The sequence below is a fragment of the Megalops cyprinoides genome, chromosome 23 (genome assembly GCF_013368585.1).
Source record: "Megalops cyprinoides isolate fMegCyp1 chromosome 23, fMegCyp1.pri, whole genome shotgun sequence".
NCBI classification, from domain to species: domain Eukaryota; kingdom Metazoa; phylum Chordata; class Actinopteri; order Elopiformes; family Megalopidae; genus Megalops; species Megalops cyprinoides.
This window is the reverse complement of record NC_050605.1, coordinates 14,745,604-14,768,676: the sequence shown is the minus strand read 5'-3', so window position 1 is coordinate 14,768,676 and position 23,073 is coordinate 14,745,604. Positions and strand designations below refer to the sequence as shown.

Sequence of the window (23,073 nt, the reverse complement as noted above, 5' to 3'; positions counted from 1 at the left end):
CTGAGAGGAATCCATCAACAGCTTGGCCCCATTGTATTTCCAGGGTGTGAGGAAGCCTAATTTGTCTTTGCCATCACAGTGTAGCTGAGCCTGAATTTGTCTAGATTGAATTCTTTTTTTTGTCCGCCTCTCTCTCTGTCTCTCTCATTTATTCTTTCTCATTCTCGTTCCTCTTTCTCTCTGTCTGTCCCTATTTCTTTCTTGCATTCTTTCTTTCACTTCTCTGCCACTCTAACCCCTCTCTCCCCTCGCAGCCATGCCTATAATACCCAAGGTAGAGGCCCCTCTCTTCTTGCTCCTGTGTAAGTATTATGGACGTCTCATTGACATGACTGTATTTCAGGCTGACAGGGAAATTGCACGTAAAGAAAATTTCCACAGACCTGCCCGATTCATCAGGGGCAGGATTAAAATGCCTGCTTTTTAAAAAAAAAAAAAAAAAATCTCTGCTTCATTATTGCCCATGACAGCACATATGAACAGGCATGTGAACACTTGCTGCAATTGCAGAGAGAATTTTGCACTTGCAGGCACTTGCTTTTTTCCACTGCAGACATATTTCATATACATAGTTGTCATATGTGGGGCAACATTTTTAATTGCATTCATAGTTGTGTTTTTATTTGCATTCATTTACCCCAACAAGGAGAGATATTTTGATGTTTGATCACGTTGGTAAAATCATACTCCAGTCATGTGTCATTTGGAATGGAGACAGGTATTTACTGTGAGGCTTACAGGCAAAAAAAAGTATTGCCTTGCATCCAGCAAAATGCCGGAATGAATGTTATCACAGAAATGGTTTCTTTTGCCCCAAAATATGTCCTTCAGAGGTCTTGAGTGTATAATAACAATGTTTGCAGAAAGGATAATTAACCCCAAATTGAAGAGAGCATAGTACCACAAAACATTAGGTACCACATAATGAAATTATAGGATGGAAACACTTTATCATTGATATAGATATACAGCTATAAGCAACTGTATAGGGCTCAAAGAAACCAAACCATACTGTACAGATGTAATGCTTTACGTTATACCGAGATGAATTATTGCGTGAAGCAGCTCACAAGGAATGATTGTGAAAGCAGAGTCGAAGTGTAATCTTAGAGTCTTCAAGACCAGTCTAATTATGAGCCAGTCTAGACTATAGGGAAAACAGTGAGCCTGGATTGTCTGTTTGGCCTGTTCTCATCATTAGACTTTCCTACGTTCTTGCATGCTTATTTATTCATTCAATTTTGAGCTGCATCTCAAAGTCAAACCTGATCAGATAATTTTAGATAAAAATAAGTTTGAAAGCAGTGTAGATGTTATCAAAAATGCTTTATGACTGTAACAAAGAGAGTTTGTATGGGAGTAATGGATCTTGTCACAATGTTGCAACAGTGTTAATGAGTATGGGTCAGTGTGATGTACTGTTGACATCCCGTAGGTGGCGCTACAAAGCTTTTCACTCTTCCTTACAAGTTAAGATTCCATGTACAGTATTAATTTTTTTTCCATTTGTATACTATTTTGTGTCAACTGCAGTAGTTGGGTTTTACATAACTCCATTATAGTCTGCTTGCAGCATGCAAGGCAGCAATCAAAACTTGAAATCATGCATATCAGTGGGAAGTAAATTGGAGGGCTTCAAAATCCCAGTAGTTGGAGACAGTAGTGTAGTGCCACAAAATGGAAAAGTCACTTCTAGAACCCTTATGAAAAATGAAGCTATCATAAGTGCAAGTGTTGCTGCTGACACATCAAGGTAAACAACATTTATTTTATTGACTGATGTACAAGCTTGTTGTTACTCCCATATGTCCCATTGACCCTTGTTGTTTCCAACCCTGGTTTTACAGACTTCAGGGGTTCATTGGGAAATAATCAGTTTACTTCATTCATCTTTAAAACTTGGTCGACTTTTGTACTCCAAGATTAGCAGTTACTGTAAAATATAGTGTTGAAGGTATAGTAGTATGGTACAATTTGTAATGCAACAGTATTATGGTGTAACTTGTGGTAACTGATGTGGTGATGTGATGTATTGACCGTGAATAAAATGTGATTTTGTGCACTCTCTGCCCCTCACTGCCCAGCTGTGGTGGCTCTGGTACATCCCCAGGATGAGTGTGATGTCACTTCCTGTCACCCCCAGCTGGGCGACTTAATGGTGGGGCGCAATAGTCAGCTTTCAGCAACCTCCACCTGTGGCCTGAACGGACCCCAGACCTACTGCATCATAGGACACTTGGAGGTCAGTCCTAATAAGGGAACAATTCTTTTAAAAAGAATTTTGTTCACCAACAGATTGAGATTTTGTGCTCAAGTGATCAAGTCTGTTTTTTTGTCTTTAAATACAGCATTTGGATACTCTTTTAGTAATGTTATTATTGCTTTTTGGGTTATCATTACTCACAAGCCACTCAAGCAGCCTGGGGACCAGGATATGTGCTGAAAAATGTTGTAATCTATACATGAATGAGCTCTAATGATAGTGCTCACCGCTGTTTGATCTGGCCTTATCAACACCTCCAGACCCTGAAGCCATGTGATTCCTGTTCACAGTTGAGCCTAAATGCAACCACGGTGTTTTACACCACAGCTAAAATATTTCCATGACCAGTTTTGAGTTGTAATGACCGGTTTTCTCTGCAATAAATACACCTACCATTTTGTTTTTAAACGTAAACACAAAGTGATGGCATAACGTCACTGTTGGCTGATGTGAATGTTAAAAAATAACATGGCCACACATTAAAGCTCAGAGGACATTTTATTCTGACACACCAGCTCTCTTGATGCAAAAAATAACCAAGAGAGTTAATCTTTGTATTATTTCACTGCCAATCAGTAATTCTAAACTCCAGCTTGCTATGGTGAGGTAATAAAAAAATGAATAGCAGGGCTTGGATTAATTCATATTTAGGAATTTGCAGTTAATGAATAATGAATAATAAGTTTGAGTAGTTTAGATCTGACGTTAGAATGAGAGGTCATACAGTGTGTATGAGGCAGATTGCACTGAGGGGGCAGTAACACCATGCTGTGGACTGATAGGTCTCTTCCTAACCTTCTCTGATGATTCCTTGGGGCTTAGGCAAACGTGCCTCGATCTGCCACCCTGATAGGTCATTGCCATGGCATTGCCTTAAAGCTTCAGAGACTAATTTGTGTTTTGGCACTGCTGGATGGCCCCTGACTCCCACTCCCTTTCCCGTGCTTTTCCCTCCTTAAAACAAACATACAGCTTCTGACTGGCGTGTGGGTATCGCTGCTTTTGTCATTTTAATTGTGCTTTTATTGGCCTGGGGGGGAAAAAAAAAAGAAAGAAAAATATTTTCTGGGGAAAACTGTTGACAGTGAAAGCAGGTGAGAATAACTTTCTGTACGTCTGGTATTTTAATGGGATTTGTTTAGTTTTGCAGGCTCATGTTCTTACACGCCTCCTTCCACTTCATGCAATGCTACTCGTTGCTGCCTGCTCCCTTCTATTGTTGCATTAAGTTCTAGAATGAACTATGTACTGATGATATTGGTTCATCACAAACCAGACACTGTGTGCTTTGAAAAGGCAGAATCATTAACTTTCTGACTTTTTACCCCTTGTTTGTGTACTAGGATGAACAGAAGTGCTTCACCTGTGACTCCAGGTACCCCTACAATCTCTACAGCAACCCCAACAGCCACCAGATCGAGAATGCCATCACAACCTTTGAGCCCGAGCGCAAGATGAAATGGTGGCAGTCGGAGAATGGTGTGTCACAGTGAGATATGTATCCTGGGGGTTAACAATTGCTGAAGATTTCATGTTTTTTTATCACATACCAATAAAACATCACCTATTCTGAAACTGCAGGTGTTCATGAAGTCAGTGTCCGACTGGATTTGGAAACACTCTTCCAGTTTAGCCATCTGGTTCTCACTTTTAAGGTAAGGATTCTCATCCTCACAGTCATTACACAGGAGTGCAGCTCACTCCACGGCAATGAGGTTATGGCCTTCACACTGATCTGCACAGAGAAACATGTACCACTAGATCCCTGCATATCTAAGAGAATCAAAGTTGTGTGAACATATTTTGCACTTTCAGGGAAATTCGTGGGCTTCTCTGCACTGTCACTCCCTGTTTGAGCATGTCACTTCCTCTGTCCTCTGACAGAGCTTCCGCCCTCTCGCCATGCTGGTGGAGAGGTCCAAAGACAACGGGAGGACCTGGAAGGTGTTCCGTTACTTTGCAGAGGACTGTAAAGCCTCGTTTCCCAGGATCTCAGAAGGACCAGCTGACAGTGTGGATGATGTCATATGCGACAGCAAATACTCTGCGCCAGAGCCTTCCACAGATGGAGAGGTACCCTGGGTCTAGTGATAAAGCCTGCCCCACTATCACTTAAAAGAACACATTTGCAATGCGCAATATCAAAGTCTTTTGATGGCCTTGAAATATCAAAGTTGAGTAAGACCCAGATTGATAGGTAACTTGACTTTTGGTGGTGTGTTTCAGGTTGTTTTAAAGGCCCTGGATCCAAATTTCCACATAGAAGACCCCTATGCTCCTGACATACAAGGTTCGCACAAATCATTTACGTTACATTATTGTTATTTAGCACACGATCTTATCCAGAGCGACTTACATAGGTTACAGTTTTTTTAATGTAATCCATTTACACAGCTGGATATATTCTGAGACAGTTCTAGGCTAAGTACCTTGCCCAAGCGTACAGCAGCAGTGCCCCAGCGGGGAATTGAACCAGCAGCATTTCAGTCAGGACCTCTGCTTTCTCATTTGTAACAGTCCAGTTTTTCCCTCTGCAGCCTCCTCACGCCATGTCTCCCCCCTCAGAGCTCATCACCATAACAAACCTGCGGGTGAACTTCACGCGCCTCTTCACCCTGGGCGACACGCTGCTGGGACGACGCCGGAGGAACCCGCAGGACAAGTACTACTACGCTCTGTACGAGATGGTGGTGAGGGGCAACTGCTTCTGCAACGGGCACGCCAGCCAGTGCATGCCTGTGGACAGCGGCCGCGGAGACGTCTTCAGCGAGCCGGGCATGGTGAGAGCTGTCAGTCACCTCTGATGCGTACTTTACTTTTGACTCTCAGGCAGCAGTGTAGCGTTGTGGTTAAGGAGCGGGGCTTGTAACCAAAAGGTTGCAGGTTTGATTCCACACTGGGGTGCTGCTGTACCCCTGGCCAAGGTTCTTAACCTAAAATTGCCTTAGTAAATATCCAGCAGTATGAATGGGTAAAAAAAAAAATCTACCTGATGTAAGTCACACTGGATAAGCGCGTCTGCTAAATTCCAATAATGTAATGTAATTCCTGACTGTCAGATTTTACACTGCTGCTTCAAAAATAACTTTCTCTGCTCATTATTTGTAGTTGCTGTGAAAACAGGATTTTTTTGTGTGTTATTTTAACGATGGAAGTTAAGGAACGGTTTCTCTCTCAGGTGCACGGCCGCTGTGTTTGCCATCACAACACAATGGGGACCAACTGCGAGCGCTGCCAGGACTTTTACCATGACGCCCCCTGGAGGCCAGCGGGAAAAACAGCCACAAATGCCTGCAGAAGTAATGTATTCATCTCTGAGTTCAGGAGTGGGGGGCTCAGTGCCTGGGGGCTGATGTGTTTCTCATTTACTGTTTAATTAAATATGGCTGAAGGTTGAGTGCTTTGTTATACTAATCACAGACTGGAAGAATTATGTGACGTCAATTGGTTTGAGCTAAAAACTAATACAAGTGGAATCGCGTTTGTCGCTCCTTAATTAACTGCATTCTGATTATGTGCACGCTCTTCATTGGAGGAGAATACTGCAGTAAATGCAATTAGCTGGCATGCGGTGACAACCTGATGACTTTGCCGATTGTTTCTCCAGGGTGTAACTGCAATGGTCACTCAGACCGGTGCCATTTTGACATGGCAGTCTACCTGGCCAGCGGGCAGGTCAGCGGAGGAGTTTGTGATGACTGTCGGAACAACAGAATTGGGATTCATTGCGAGGAATGCAGCCCTTTCTTTTACCAGGACCCCCGCCTACCCCCAGAGCACCCGAACGCCTGTGTCCGTGAGTTTACACCTTTGCTGCACATTGCCCTCTTCTGGACAAAGCACAGACCTCCATGACCTCGAACTTTGATGTTAATTTAGCTTGTTTAGCCATGGTGACTTACATGGTTTACATGTTATGGTGTCAGACATTTAAAGAGTCATGCATTCACTGAGGCAGTTTAGAAAGGTACCTTGCTCAAGCATAGCATAGCAGTGACCCAGCTGAGGATTAAACCTGCTCCCCACACCACACTTTTTGTGGGGTCCCCTCTCACTGTGTCACAAAGGAGTGGCCTCTGATGTCCCATACTGATGATGCGTCCCTGTCCGTCTCCAGCCTGTGACTGTGATCCAAACGGCTCACTGAGTGGCGGGCTGTGCGACCCCAGGACGGGACGCTGTGTCTGCAAGAGCCACGTGGAGGGGGACAGGTGCGACAGGTGCAAATACGGCTTTTACGGGCTCAGACAGGACGACCCCGCAGGCTGCCAGGGTAAGACCCCACCTGCAACCTCTCTGAGAGGAGGTCCCATTAGTAATACAGCACTGGAAAGGCGTACAGTGCAGTAACATGATCTGACCACATGGTCAGAGTGCAGCGGTCAGCCCCTTGTGCATGTGATCCTAAGTTTGCAGTGATGCCCACGTTTCTGACCACGATCACACAGTCACAATGTAACACTCAGCCTCTTGTCTGTCTGACTGCATGTTAATAAGGGCATTCATTATTTTTTAACTACATGCTTACTGTGGTGCTCAGCTGTTTTTGGCCATTTACCACGGTGCTTCTATTGCTCTAACCACATGGTAACCACAGCGCTCGTGTTTCTCTGACCGCATGTTTAGAGTGTTCTTCTAGCTTCTCTGACCCAGCAGTTGCAGTGCTCTTCTGACCATTTGTGCTGACTCTCCGCAGCCTGCAACTGTAACCCTCTGGGCACTGTTCAGACACCGTACCCATGTGACCAGGCAACCGGAGCCTGCTTCTGTCGACGGCTTGCCACAGGACCCTATTGCGACCAGTGTGTGGTAGGGGCCCAGTTTCTGTAGTAGCCACAGACAAAATTTACCATACCTGCTCTGCTGTTCATGTAAAACACTGTTTCTTTCTGCAGCCTGGTTACTGGGGCCTGGGAAATACTGTGTACAGCTGCTCTCCCTGTGATTGTGACATTGGAGGAGCCTACAACAGCATGTGTGTGAGAGACACCTCGCCTATCACCACCATCACCACAGGATGGCGCTCTTCACACAAACCAACTATATTAAACGAAATAGTTAACATTGTTCACGTTGACATTTTGTAAGAGTAATTGCTAGGATTGCACTGAAAATGATAAAGATGTTGCTCATTGATCATTTATGCTTACATGTACATTTATACATTTGGCAGACAGTTTTATCCAAAGTGACTTACAAGTGAGGCAGAGGTTGTTTCAGTGATCAGGTGAGCGGGGAAGAGCTGTGTCTTCAGATATTTCTTGCAGGCAGTGAGGGAGGATGGAGTGTGGAAGTTCATTCCACTATCATTAGCTATGAAGATGTTATTAGTAGTTGCTCTAATGCACTATTATGCACTGGGATTTGTTATGTGGATACTCATGCACTGTCATTTCCCTGTGTTTAGCTGATAGAGGTTTTTTGGTTTGTTATGCCCCTGGGTCGACCTCTCTACAGGTGCAGCTCAGCAGATGGTCAGTGTCAGTGCCTGCCCAACATGGTGGGCCGCACCTGCAGCGAGCCTGCCCCTGGGCACTTCCTGGCCCCCTTGGATTATTACCTGTATGATGCGGAACGTGCCATCCCTCTGGAACGCCGAGCCTCTTCCTTGGTAGGAGTAAAAATGTGACCTTTGACCTCACCGGTCACAAGTCAAAGGTGATGACCTTCAAGAACTTGTAAATCCAACAGAGACCCATACAGCCACTGCTGGTATATGCCATTTACATTCTTTTGCTTGATAGATGCTCTTGCATAGACTTACTTTACTTACAGTTTTTACATTTGAATTTACATTTATTCATCTGGCAGATGCTTTTATCCAACGTGACTTACAAGTGAGGCAGAGTACAACACCAGCAAAAGCCATATAAGGAGTCAACAATATTAGAAGCAGTTTTTTATATATTGTTATATAATTTCTACATATACACATTTTACATTACATTACATGTTTACATACCTGGATATTTACTGAGGTAATTTTGATATATTTCCCAACAGCAACAGCAGTGGTCTGCTTGGGAATCTAACCAACCCCTTTTTGGGTTATGAGCCCTGCTCCCAAAATGTGGGTGCAATCTTTTACCAACCATCATCTTTGTGCCACAAGAGTGTCATGCAGACACGAAGCCTAACTATGGACGAATGCTCCCAATCATCTGCATGTCCATTGATCAGAATCATGTTCATGTTGTCTGATCCCCAGCTATACCCTACTCCTGAAGCCCCTCCCCGGTGTGATGAGTACTTCAAACAGAGGGGCTATGACTTCAAGTACAGGAACGGGAATTTTGTTCTGGTGAAGAGGGCGAAGCGCAGGGCTCGGCGCAGGAGACAGGTTACAAAATTAACAAAGTTACACATACTGTGTTACTACAGCTTAAAGTCAAAGTCTTGCAGCATTAGCAGTTTCCAGATAACCGCCACAAAGAGGATTTTTTAAAATCCAATGGCCTATAAATATCTTTAAAAAGTAGAGAAGAATGTACACTTCCTACCTTGTCCTGGAGAGGGCTCCATTTGGTCAGTATGGTGTGCTGTGTGATGGTTTGTTTCATGATATATAACAATCTGGACACTTTATTAATATATTTCTAATACACATCTTTTTACAAAGAGCTGTGTCATTTCTATGCAGACAAGATGCATTGCATTACAATGAAAGCAGAATTCTCGATTTTATTTAGAGTAAAAATACTGCTGACCTACTGAAGTTTATTTCAATGTTTGTTCCTGAAACATGTCATATTTTCTGTTTGGTGAGATGCTGGCAATCATTTTTATTGTTATTCTATATTCTATCTGCAGCTAATTACATACCATTTGTGGTTACAGTGCAGAATGCCAACACTAAATAAGGAAAAGGCAGATTTTATCTGAAAGATTTTATCTTTCTTGTATGGTGACTCCTTACTGATGGTCCTGTTGTATTCTCCTGCCAAAACAGTCCATTCCTGTGGAGCCCGGCTCAGCGCATCAGATTATTCCCCGTGAACGGACCGCAGACCGTCTCGTCACGTGGACCGGACCCGGATTCGTCCGCGTGCAGGATGGGGCGGGGCTGAGGTTCAATGTCAACAACCTGCCCGTCTCGCTGGACTATGCTTTGGTCATCCGCTTCGAACCTGAGGTGAGCTATAACCCCCCCACCGCCAGAGTACCAACTGACAGATGTGGATCTGCGTCACCTTGAAAACAGGGTGCTAACACGTGTCCCTTTGTGCTCTAAAGACAACAGATGACTGGGCAGCTGTCATCAAGATCGTCCCCGCAGGATCACCTGGAGACGGGGTCTGTCCCAACAACCTGACAGAGACCAACACACTTTTCCTCTCCGGTTCCGACAGGTGAGACATACCTGTACACGTCTGGAAGGGCACAGAGCACCAGTGTGATGCCAAGAGCAGTAATGAAACACGTCCATATTGACTTATTGTTGTAGCGTTGCAGTACATCTGTGCAGGTAATACTTTTATCATTTCAGAGGTTGGGCTGCATTAAATAATTCTGATTAGAAATGAGAGAGGACATTGGATTTCACTTAAAAGTAGTTGTTTTTGATTTTAAAATGGACCCAGAGGTAACTATTCCGATACAAAATATTGCATCTCTGTCTCCCTTTGCCACAGGTTGATTCATTTCCTGTTGTAGATTTTCCTGAGATTCTTGAGATCATTATGCACCACACGATAAGCCCTGGCTGCATGACAATGTCTTCGTAAAATAGATTTGTAAAGTGCGCTGACTGATACCCCTCGGCATCATGGGAACACATGCGTGTCCCCTTGTCCTCTAGGATGGCCCTGCTGAGCACGTTTGCATGTCTGAACCGTGGAGGAGAGTACCATGTGGACATCGTCTTCGAGAGACGGACAAACAATGACCCTCAGCCCACCGATTATATCCTCATAGACTCAGTGAGATTGCTCATGCATATGATGTCAGCACACTTTAAGACGTTCATCTCAAACTGATTTTTCCTACATCACCCTGGCCTGATCACATTATTGGAGTGTACAGTCTTCTGTATAAAGACTAGAGATAGGAGAGCATTTCAAAAGGATTATTGCAGTAAGAACTTCAAGGGCACAGCTTTTACTGTTGTTCTGTGAAAAAAATAATGACAGCAAGATAAAAAAAGTATTTCAGTCTTGTAAAGGCACCCTGCTTGATTTTGTTTCCTAATGTATTATAATACGCTTTCCCTGGGTTTTCTTGAGAAATGAAATTTAACTGAATTTTTATTTAAATGATGGTATAGAGATGTATATAAATTATCCCTTCAGAGAATGTCCCCCTCGTGACCCTTCAGTGCCATGTGTTTCCACAGCCCTGACAGATCCCTGCGAGTGGCTGACGTTAACAAACTGTGCTCCCCTTCCAGATGGGCCTGGTCCCAAAGATCGATTCCCTGCAGAACTTCTGTTCGGACCACCAGCTGGACGAGTTCCGTCGGTACCGGTGTGTTGAGATCGCGCTGGAGGTGGGGCTGCAGGTCCTGCCTGAGGTGTGCGAGAGGCTCATCAGCAGCATGTCGGCCCGGATCCACAACGGCGCCGTGCGTGAGTACCCCACACACCGGCCTCCCTCTCCGTCTCTGCACAACACGCGTCAGCCCCTCTCCAGATACAGAGACAGAGCCAGGCCAGATCATGTTGTCGAGGCACTAGGTGCTTCTCCAATCTCTCTAACCATGTCAGAGGGACTAAAGTCAGCTAAGACCGATCGCATTACTGGCGCATCCTAACATGTGAGCTGGTGGGGAGTCACCAAGTTACATTACATTATTGCCATTTAGCAGACACTCTTCTCCAGAGCAAATTACTTAGGTTACAGTTTTTTTTCATGCTATCCATTTATACAGCTGGATATTCAGTGAGGTTACTGAGGAACAAGATCTGATTTTTACCACTATGCCATACTGCCGCCCTTGCCACACAGTTACATAACTCTGTTGCTTTAGTTGGTTCGAAAAACTAAGGAGATGAACACGGAAGAGAGAAAGGAGCATTTCCCCATCGCAGATGGTAGTAATTTTGGAAAACATGTAAACAAATATTACACACAACGAAACAAACAGCAATGAGTGTGACATTATGTGCCACAGCTGCAGCTGCAGGTAATATTAGGAGAGAGTAAAAATGCTTCACTAGGGCAGCCAGCTGATAGCCTGGTACCAGCTCTGGAGTTAGAAAGAGATTTCTGAGATAGTCATTGACTGTGTTTTAATGTCATTCATTGCATGTGTGCTTGTGCCTGGCTGTGTGTATATACATGTCGCCTTTGTGTTCATGTTTGTATCTGTGTGGATTTATTTTACCTTTTATCTGCATGTGTGGATGTCACTCTCATCTCCGCATATTTGTGCATGTGTGCGTGCATGTGCACGTGCGTGCTTGTGTGTGTGTGTGCACAGCCTGCAGGTGTAACCCAGTGGGTGCACTCAGCCCCTCCTGCAGTAAATTCGGTGGACAGTGTCACTGTAAACCCAACGTGATTGGCCGCTGCTGTGACACATGTGCACCCCAGACGTTTGGCTTTGGACCCAATGGTTGCACACGTAAGTCACATGTAACATGTAAAACACTTCTTGAGTGATACATAGCTGGAGGACCACAGTAAATGAACTGCACTTAATGTTAAGTCTAAGTGAACCACATTATGAGGTCAGTTAGCAAAGGAAGGGACCTGTTGTGTCTCATTTGTCAAAGTAAATCACCCATGTTGGAGTTAAAGTATTGCACAGCGGAAGAACCCTTTTTCCCAGATTGCATTGCTCTTCTTTAATTGACCAGAATTTGCTGTTGATCAGTACTTTGCACTGAATTAGACTGTGCATTGGCAGCACGCTTATCAGCACTGACTCCTTCCTCTCTCCTTTCTAACCCAGCATGTGACTGTGACCCCCGCGGCTCCATGGAGCCGTTGTGTGACCAGGGGAGCGGTCAGTGTCCGTGTTGGCAGGAGATGACCGGCCGGCGGTGTGACCAGTGTCTGCCGGGGTACTTTGGGTTCCCTCAGTGTCAGCCCTGCCAGTGTAACGGGCTAGCAGACCTCTGTGATCCTGTCACTGGAGAGTGTTTGAACTGCAGAGACCACTCTACTGGACCTAACTGTGAAAGGCAAGGAAAAGCATTGGCTACCCATTCACTCATATATTCATGTAACTACCTCCAGCTTGCTCAACAGTTGACATTTATCAGTTTAGTCATTCCTTCAGTTTCCCTCTTGACTGTGAATGTACATTTATTTATTTGTTCTTTCTTGTACACATTAATATATCCTATAATACAGAATACTGTTTCATTTGACTCCTCCTGTTGTTTGCAAATGAACGACAGCTAACTCTGTCTGTTCCAGGTGTGTGGAGGGTTACTTTGGAGACCCAGTCTTCAGGGAGCCGTGCGAACCCTGCCTGTGTCCCGACTCCAAAGAGAGCGGCCGCTACTTTGCATGGTCCTGCAGCAAGTACCCAGAATCTGAGAGGGTTATCTGCGAATGCGAGCAGGGACACACAGGTCCGTGTGCAGAGGCAGCCATTGCCAGGGACTTCTCCTACCGTGCTTCTCAACAGAGGTGTGCTTAACCGTCTCCCGTTCTTGCCCGTGATGCAGGTGCTCGCTGTGACGTCTGCTCTCCCGGTTTCTACGGGAACCTGGCGTTGCCGGGCGCCCGCTGCGAGGAGTGCCCCTGCAACAACAACATCGACCCGAGGGACGGGGACGCCTGCGACTCGCTGACGGGCGAGTGCCTGCGCTGTCTGCACAACACTCAGGGGCCGCGCTGCCAGAGCTGCAAATCTGGTTACTACGGCGACGCCCTCGCCCAGGACTGCAAAGGTGCATGATGCCGAACGTTGAGGAATTCGCTCCGGCTCCCCCGCTGTTCCATGGCAGAGAGATGCACATCTCTCTTAACATTGTAGTACTGCTCTCAAAGAACACAGAACATAGCTACTCTCTGTCCAGTGAGTTTTCAGTGAGAGTAGAGAGGTGGGTGTTTCTCTTTAGTGAAAGAGTAGAGAGGTAGGCCTCTCCCAGTGATGTAGTGATAATAGCAATGGTGGTAGAGCAGTCTCTAAACATCATAATTTTCTCAGACCTACATTGCTGGTATCATGTAACAGGATTACAGGACAACTTATAACATCTCCCTCCCGTGGAACTGCAGTTAGCCTTCATTCTAACCCTGTGACCCTCTGTGCCCTCTGTATGACGTCACATCCAGCGTGTTCATGTGACCCGCGGGGGACAGAGATCACCAGGTGTCCGGTGGGAAGCCCGTGTCTGTGTGACCAGGTGACCGGGCAGTGCACCTGCCGGCCGGGAGTCATCGGTGCCCTCTGTGATGAGTGCGACGACGGCTTCTGGAACCTTGGGGGTGTCGCCGGGTGCCAGCCGTGTGACTGTGACCCCGCCAACTCTCTGAGTAACCAGTGTGACAAGGTAGGGGTGTGGGAGATCTCCTGAGAAACTGACTGCAGATTACCAGTTGATGACCAAAGGGAAACACAGGGCGGTCATATTAGATGAATTATTCTGATCGATAATGGCATATGCTCATGATTTGTCCCTCTGCAGCAAAAATGATCATTTCCATGTTCTGTCTTAAATGTGCAAAATATCATTTAGAAATATGCAGGTGCAAGGCAGCAGGATGGTGTGAAACAAACAGCTGACTAATAGTAACTTTAATGATTTTTAAACCTAATCAAAATCACCTGCTAGTGTGGAAACCCTGTTGCACTGCTTACATACATATGCACACATCATCTCTCCCTTCAGCAGCTTAGGACTCTCAGCTTTCTCACTCAGCTTTTGCATGCACAAACCGTGTAAAATCAGAAACGTTTCACACACCAATCCAATCTCACAGAACATTTCACAATGATAATTTAATCACTCGGAACACTTCAAATGAAAAATCTTATCACACAGAACATTGCACATTCACACAAATTCAATCAGAAATCACATTTACCCCATCCCCACCCCCTGTCTCTCTCTGTAGGTAACAGGACAGTGTCCGTGTCGTACCGAATACGGGGGAAGACAGTGCGATGAGTGTGGAGAAAACTACTTTGGGAATCCAGACCTGCAGTGCATCTGTAAGGGTGGCATGCAGCTTACCACACACACACACATATAGCCATCGGGTAGTTGCCTGAAATCCATGCGACGGAACGGCGGGGTGAATTCTCTGTCTCTTCCCATCTGTCTTAAACTATCACCCCACCACACACACACACACACACACACACACACACACACACACACACACTTAGTTATCAGGTGTTTCCAGTCCCAGTGCCAGGCGAAAATATAGAGGGGTGCAATTACAATCCACGTGTTGGGGGGAGGGGGCAAAAAATCATAAATACTATGTAGACATTGGGTTATAAGGAGACATCTGGGGGTGCACTGAGGTCTGTCTGCCTAAGCACCCCCACACCCCTAAGCACCCCCCTAGCACCTACCCGGGCCTGGGTAGTTCCCTGAAATCCATGCAACAGAATGTCAGGATGAACTCTCTCTCTTTCTCTCTCTCTCTCTCTCTCACCCGGTCTGTCCTAAACCATACCCTTTCCCCTCCCCCCGTCCCTTCCTCCTCTAGCCTGTGACTGTAACATGGAGGGCACGGCGCGTCCCGCCTGTGACACGGACACGGGTGAGTGCCTTTGCCGGCCCGAGGTGACGGGGATCTTCTGCGACGAGTGTGCCCCGGGGCGCGACTCCAGGTTCCCCGAGTGCGCCCCCTGCCACGACTGCGCCCTGCTGTGGGCCAAGAATGTGACGGACGTGCAGCGGGCAGCAGCTAGGATGAAGGAACTGATCCCCAACCGCACCCATGACCTGGAGCCGGGCTACGCTCGTCTGCTGCAGTGGATCGAGAAGAAGCTGTCTGAGCTGGGCTGGCTCGTCAACGCCACCAGCCTCTCCCTCCCAGAGTTAATGAAGGCGGAGCGGCTGTGTGAAAGCATCTCGTACGGTCGCCCTTAACCACTTTCAGTAGCCTGTCCACTCATGTACAGCTAAGGCTGAGTTCTGAGGTTAGGTCTGAAGTTAAGTTTGACCTGATGGGGAAGACCAAAGATAACCGCTGTGCACACAACATACTGATGCAGATAGCTTGTGTAGTATGATTCCCCACATGTAACACATGGATAAATGTTCATTTATGGCTGCCACACCACCATGCACCCAAAACAGCATTTATTCATTGATTCATCATACAATCAATCAATCAAAAACATTTAGATACTTTATCAGATTTCTGAATGACTTTCATTTAATTTGTTGCTGTGTTTTTGTGTTTTCCCAGGATGCTGAAAGACAGCATCGATCCAAATATAATTATAATTGACAAGTCTCCACTTCTGAACACTGAAATTGATAACATCAGATATGACTTCAATAAACTGCTGGCTAAATTGATTGACTATACAAAACAAAAGCCCCAATACAATGAAGACACTAAGACAGGTAAGATCCAAAGTGATCATCACATTCTTTTTGTGACCAGTCAAATAAAACTTCATCTTATTTTTATGTTGTTAACAAAGACTGTCATAGAGTGTCCTACAGATAAACAATGCAACTTATAACAACAGGCACGACATAAAAACAACAGGAAAAGCTTATCTGGAAAGGTTAAATGGATATAGTGGGGTATATAATGCAGATACAATTACAAACAGAGAACAATTTACCTAGACCCATAGTAATAAGTAATGAGGTGGATTTCAGCTATGCAAGCATGCAAACGAAAAGGAATCCTCATGCAGTGCCTGACATTGTTACACAGTAATATGTTGTCCAAGACATGCCTTTTCCTAAGAGAGCAATAAGCCATAGTAAAAACCTCTTTGGAGAAAAAACCAGCAGAAACAGCATGTTCACTGGGTCATGGCCAAGAAACACCAGAGTAGATGGAGAAGAGTTAGATTGTATAGAAGTGGTCTGCATTGATGGGTGATCACAAACACTAGTATAGATGGAGGCAAGAGAGAATTTAGACCAGATCAGTGGGTATGGACAATCAGAAACAGTGGTATAGATGAATGCTGGTGAGATATCACAGCTCTGGTCTGTATTGATGAGAAACAGCATTAAAAGCCATGGAGGAGATCAGGAAGCACCACGCAAAGGACAAGGAGTCAGAGCAGCGTGTCAAAGACGCAAAAGCGATGCTGGACTCCTCAAAGGCCAAGCGGCAGGAGGCCAAGGAGAGGCTGGACAGCTGTCCCAAGAAAGACTGGAACAACCTGGAGAAGAAGATCAAGTCGCTGAGCGTGGCCGGCCTCAACGAGGATGTGAGTGTCAACCTAATGCTCTGATGTCATCTTGCATGGCATGGAAAATGCCAAAAGCCATGAATGTTGGTTTATGCTCAATCAGGTATTATGTGTAGGGTGCACTCTGTAGAATCAGGCATTAAAATGTGTGCATTTTGACGTGCCCAAGAACATTGGTTAACATCAAGCCTACGGATGCCTTCAGGGCAGCAGGGTAGCAGAGTGGGTATGGAGCAGGACTCATAACTGAAAGGTTGCTGGTTCGATTCCCTAGTGGGGCATTACTGTTGTACCCTTGGGCAAGGTACTTAACTCACAATTGCCCCAGTAAGTATCTAGCTGTATGAGTGGATAACATCACAAAAACCTGTATTCTATGTAAACCAGATAAGAGTGTCTGCTGAATGACAAAAATGTAATATAATGTCTCTAAGCCTACGGCTTTATTATTATTATTATATCATGACTGGGGTCCTTCTGATGCTGCTCTTTTCCTCCCAGATCTGTGGTGCTCCCGGCGATGCCAATTGCTCGCAGGCAGAGTGTGGGGGCGCACTGTGTCGAGATGCCCTGGGGGCCCGTGAGTGTGGGGGTCCCACCTGCAAGGGCAGCCTCCCCGTGAGTCAGAACGCCTCGGAAATCGCGGAACAGGCGGACAGGGACATCCAGGCCCTGCTCAACAGCCTGCGGGACTCTGCCCAAAAGGTTCAGGCACCTGGCACCTGTGCACTGCTTCCATTCAAAAAGGACAAAAAAAAGAGGCGCAGCACGTGACTCATTGAGCACATGTTTTCCTGATCGCTTGCAGATCAGTGAGGTGAAACAGATGACCCAGGACACCAAAGATGAGGCTGAAGAGCTGATGAAGAAGATCAGCGACAGCAAGGAGAAATATGAAAAGGAGAAGAACACCACCAAGGATCTTATACAGCGTGTCAAGGATTACTTAAGAGGTAAATGCTATGTTGATTCCTCACAGAAACAAGAAGTTGAAACCTATGGAGATAGGCTGATTCCCTTACTTGGACACTCTGAATATGTAAGCAAAACCAGACAAGGGATAGGTTGTATATTTGAATAACCACATGAAAACGTGAATGTGAGTTTGATGTGAGTTTGAAATTTGAGTGATGCGAGTTCGAGGAAGTGTACAAGGAACCACTGAGAAGGCATTACAGTTTGTGCTTCCAGAGGTGATTTTCCTGTTAGGGTGTGGCCGTGTTTTAATTATACATTCTTGTATGTATACATTCTTCATTCTTGATTAATTACCCCTTTCTTGAGTATTACTGTGCAAGAGTTTTCTGATGAAAATCTTTGATTTTTCGGCCGTACGCAATGCATGTGTATGTACCTTAAGCTGATCTGTGAGCATTTGAAGACAGTTGTTGATGAGCTTGTTACTGGCGACAGATGAGCTGGTGAAGCCAGAGGACATTGACAAGGTGGCCGCAGCTGTGCTGGCCATCCAGCTGCCTGGATCGCCAGCAGAAATTCAGGACATGATCCGGAAGATCCAGAACATCCTTGTAAACTGCACTGACCTGCATGAGGACTTGAATAAGTTGCAAGACCAGGTCAAAACTGCTCAGGATTTGCTGAAGAGAGCCAAGGAGGTCCAGTAAGCACTGCACTTTCACCGTACCTTCAGCAACACAAAACCAATCAACACTTTCTCACATACAAACATGATCTCATCAGTACTTTCTCTCACACAGTACTGATAATCTTTTCGCACACAAAACCAATCACACAGCACAGATTTATCTATTCAGCCAGGAGGAGGAATTCTATCTCTCTCAATCAACCCCCTGAAACACGCACACACACATGCACACACACACATACGCACTCATTCACACAATTCAGACCATCTCTGTCTTTCTCATACTCAGTCAATCACAGATAACAGTGGGTGGGAATATCTTTGTTTGATTATCTAATGTCACTGATCTAAAGACTGATTTAAACAAAACATTTGGTTATAACGAATATTACATTTAATTAAGAATTTTTCCATTTAAAAGCTTTAGTTTTTTTAAGGAGAGATTTCGAATAAATGTCTCTTTATTAAAATGAGAAAATACCTAGAAATTCAGAAGACATTTCAAATATACTAAATGAAGGAAATGTACCTCCAGACAAAGTAAATGCAGGAAGAAATGCCATATGCACATAAACAGACAATACTGCCTGACCAGCAGAAGCATTCATATGTTTTAAGAATGCATGAAGTCAAAAAAAGTTAATACATTATACTGTTGCTATTTCAAGGAACAAAACTAAGGCAATCGACGTCAGCGAAATTAAGAAAGCAATGGCGGATGCGGAGGAGGCACAGTCCAAGGTCAGCAAAGACCTGGAGCAAGCGAAAAAGAACACGGATGCCGTCGATCAACAACTGAAAGCGGTGACGTTTCCGACCCTCAAAAAAAAAAGTCTACATGATGCTTATAGATGGAGTGATGGTGGGAATGGCTCTCAGACAAGGCACGTTTTCCCTTTTTCTGACAGATTGAGGACAAACTGAGCAACACTGAGATCAATTTGGATCCCCAGAGGATCAAAGACCTCCTGGAAGGAACGGAGGCTCTGAAGAACAAAACGGAGGTGAACCGACGGCAAGCGGAGGAGGCAAAGGCTGCGGCCGACAAAGCTCAGGACGCAGCCAAAGGCCTCGACAAGGTAAAGGGTCCTCCTCTGCTAGGCCTCCACTTCAGTGATACAGCCTCGTCATTTAAAATGAAGAGGGCAAATCTAGAAGTGGTCGGGGTGTCAGGCACCCCACCTTTAAAGTCGCGCCGATCCTGGACCTGTTTTTGATTGCTTCGCGCAAGTAATAAGCATGTCGACATACATAAGGTCCCCATCATCAGATGATTCATTTTTGCACTTCCAATAGCGTTACCTTTTTGTACTTCACATGAAATAATTTAACTTTTGACAATTTAACAAGTTAATTGTTTAATTGTCGAGTGATAATTGTCTGTCTATGTGAACCAGCCCATTACTTAATGCCACACCTGCCTAATTAAATTAAATACAGGTGTGTGGCTGGAGAGTAGCGAGCTGATTTTTCCACGTGCTTGGGATGGTTTTGTTTGTTGGTTTTTATTTATTTATTTATTTTTATGTTTGCTCTTCCTGTTCTGTGCTTTTGTGAGAAGTGTTAGCCAGCTTCTCCACAAACAGTTGTGTACGGTGTAAGGCCTTCAAATATCATGCTGAGTCCATATTCCCTATTTTAATACCACTGTCAAATGTTTAACCTGGTTTTCTACTAAATGGTATGCACATCACTTGCTTGAACTTCTTTTTTTGGTTTAAATGAATCCCTCCCATGGCTGTCTGCCAGCCGTCCTGCTGCATTATCTCTAGCTAGCATTTACACAGCTGATGATGCAGAAGAAGGCATCCATGTATGCTATTTTAGCGCCAGGTTTTGCTTTGTAATCAATGACATGCTCTTTGACAGGATCTGAAAAAGGCAATTGAGCTGTTTGACACTTTAAAGACGAATCAAATGAACCAGAACTCTTCAGAAGAGGCTAAAGAGAGACTGAAAAACATAACGATGGAGGCAGAAAAGTTGGCAAAGGATGTTCAAGACAAAATGAAACAACTCGAAGGTAAACATTTCAGGTTTTTGGACTGTGTTTTTAATAGTGCATGGGTCACCCAAAAACCTTACCAAAAAATTTGATATTATTTAAACAAATATTGTGACAAAATGGAAGGGTGTCCTGACAATCTTTCATACTAATTCACAAAAATTCACTAATTCACAAAAATTCACAATAATTCTTCCAGATTTTCTTCTGATTCTCAAGTTTCACAAAAAAAAAAAATTGTTGTCCTTTTTTAGGCTTGGAAAAAAAAATCGAAGCGTTCCTCAAAAGAAAGGATGAACAGGAAGATGAACTCGCCAAACTTTTGGAAATAGCTGACACCCACAGGAAGGATTTTGCAAAAAGAGCGGCAGAATATGTCACCTGCACCTAAGGGATGGAAGAATGAACTGCCTTCTAAGAACTCGGCACTGGAGTTGAATTAATTAAGCTTAAGAATTTCACTAATATGGTCTTGTCGACAGTATGGATAATGTGATCTTCTTTTGGTTGCTCGATTAATGTCATTGTGTCTCAATTTATTCATGCATTGTGATTGATGGATTCAATTAAGTGCCGCAAGAAGAAAGCGTGCATGTGTGCATCTGTGCTCTTGTGTGTGTGTGTGAGAGAGAGAGGCAGACAGAGAGACATGTAATATTACTGATGAGTGTACATCTACATGTCACGTCAATCACAGGTGCTTTACTGACCCTCAGATACACATTTCTGGTAATCTGTGCAGGAACCTCTGAAATGTTTCTAAAATGCATGCTGAAATCAGTTCTCCATATGGCCACAAGAGGGAGTTAAAGACCCATAAGATCGTACTGCTGTACAGAGAAAAAAAAATAAACTGGCGTGGTGATATTACTTAATTTAACATGACAACAATTAGCATGTTTCTAAATGTATATATTGAGGGATGGGGTGAGATGCAGGTTGTTAACATTTTTTGTCTGTACAGTCTATGAATACAGTTTTCCTCTTTTTAATGAAACTGCCCAGCCAGGTTGTAAATGTAACGAGATTATAACAATAAGGGAAATGAACACCTTCTGATCATTAATGTGCCCATTCACTAACTTGGGACTGGAGTGTGCATTCTCTAATGATTTGTATGGTATGGAATTAAAACTTAAAGCTGACTATTGTTCTCTCTGTCAACAATAGCTAGTACACAGCAGTTTCTGTCCTCATTCCTTTTGCTCATCAACACATCTGACCCCACCTCTTTTCATCACTCCAGCTCCTTCGTACCCTAACTCCCTCACCCGCCTCCTGTAGTCCGTTTTCAGTGCTGACTGAATGTACTGTATAAATGTTTCAAACACACTGACCTTATGCTGACACAGGCTCTGAACAGGGCACCACTTTTCACAGCCAAGTGTTTATAGCTTTCTGATTGGTTTTTGATCCTTTGTTGCCTGCTCTGCAAGTGTGAGAAGCCGGGTTTAAACCGACGCGCCAGTTCTGACTGGTCCTGTTTGAAGATGCCACCCACAAACCCTCTCACAAATGTTTTGTCACTGGCTGCTCTGAAGACATCTGACAAGAGCAAAATATGAAGAGTTTCTTCTGCTCTGGACCTCATGACTGCAATATTGCTGCAAATTCTCTATGTTGCTGCACAGGCCTGCATTTTTCTGAGATACTTTGTTAAATGTTGAATGGATATATTGATGTCCTTAGGGCTATATCTCCGACCCACTGATGACCCTAATGATCTACTGCCCTACAGGAGTGATCATCTGTTGTCTTTGACCCACCCAGGTAATGAGGGCTCGCGTCAAACCACCCATCATCAAATAGTGGGAATGCAGCTATCGCCCAGGAATTCAGCTTCCAAAGGTCTCTTCTTCAAAGGGCCTTCTTTGGGAAGACTACTTGTATTTGACTTTTGATTTTTAAATACCAGCATCTTGACAAACTCTTCAGCTCTGCACATACATATTAGTTCTCTTTAATATAGGATATCTGTCAAATAATGGTGGTTACATTTATGTACTTAATTATGTGATGGACTGATCCAGCCCATTGCTTTGGTCTTGGTGCAAGAATACACATCTGTCAGTTCCAGAATGTGTGTCTCTAAATATTACACTGTGGCACTGAATCTGGATCCTCAGTTCTTGCTGTTCTTGTGCAGATTTCCATGCAAGAGCTGCTGCTGTCCTTGAGCAAGGCACTAAAGTTGAAATTCTCTGGTAAGATAATCAGTGGTGTAAATTGACAGCATGCCAGCTGGCTTGGGTAGGTGTATCTGCAGTTTTAATAAACATGACAAAGCAGACCTGTCTCTCAGATCCAGACTGTCTGTTCAGTTTAGCACGAACATGCTGATACAGATGATGTTGTAAGTCTTATTGCAAAACACGCCTTAACAACAATCGACAGTTTAATTTCAACATCCATTAATTCACACCGTTGAGTATTCATGGTATTCATATATACCGTAGTTTTATAGGAATGAAAATTAGACATGGTTATGCTGAGAGTCACTCCCTCTTAATGTAATCAGTCTTGTTACCTGAAGAGCTGCTGGTTTGATTCCCAGGTGGCCTGCGATTGAGATACCTAAACTGTACCCAAGCCATGTATCCTGCATTGCTCCAGGAAATATCTAGCTGTATTTATAGATTTTATGTGAAATGTGAACAATTCAAGTCAACCACAATGAGACTAAGCAAATGAAATAAAGCACAGTGCATACCAGTCTATGCCAAATGTAATTAGGAGACACTGGAAACATTTTAAGGCATCAGACTGTCTTAAATAACTTAATTTTCTTGTGCCTTGGGCGTCAGTCACTTTTGTTTGTGTCTGGAGGATTTTCTTTGTTCTAGATGAGTGGTGTGAGGTGGGGGCTGGGCCTTCAAAAAAGTTCAGTGATTGGAGTTCCAGGT

General features: G+C 44.4%; 1 protein-coding gene across 1 annotated transcript; it reads left to right on the top strand.

Annotated features, from left to right (window-relative positions):
* Nucleotides 1-256: 256 nt before the first annotated feature.
* On the top strand, nt 257-21,979 carry lamb4 (laminin, beta 4). The gene is made up of 33 exons (XM_036518466.1): nt 257-302; nt 2,085-2,242; nt 3,607-3,742; nt 3,845-3,918; nt 4,148-4,336; nt 4,490-4,553; nt 4,829-5,043; nt 5,442-5,562; nt 5,871-6,059; nt 6,381-6,536; nt 6,960-7,072; nt 7,159-7,238; nt 7,721-7,874; nt 8,472-8,603; nt 9,213-9,395; nt 9,497-9,612; nt 10,062-10,182; nt 10,650-10,827; nt 11,682-11,825; nt 12,156-12,387; nt 12,626-12,783; nt 12,880-13,104; nt 13,493-13,710; nt 14,276-14,372; nt 14,879-15,248; nt 15,587-15,747; nt 16,372-16,577; nt 17,061-17,264; nt 17,368-17,512; nt 17,973-18,180; nt 18,834-18,969; nt 19,074-19,244; nt 21,941-21,979. The coding sequence occupies exons 1-33, from the start codon at nt 257-259 to the stop codon at nt 21,977-21,979; spliced, it is 5,139 nt and encodes a 1,712-aa protein (XP_036374359.1).
* Nucleotides 21,980-23,073: the final 1,094 nt, after the last annotated feature.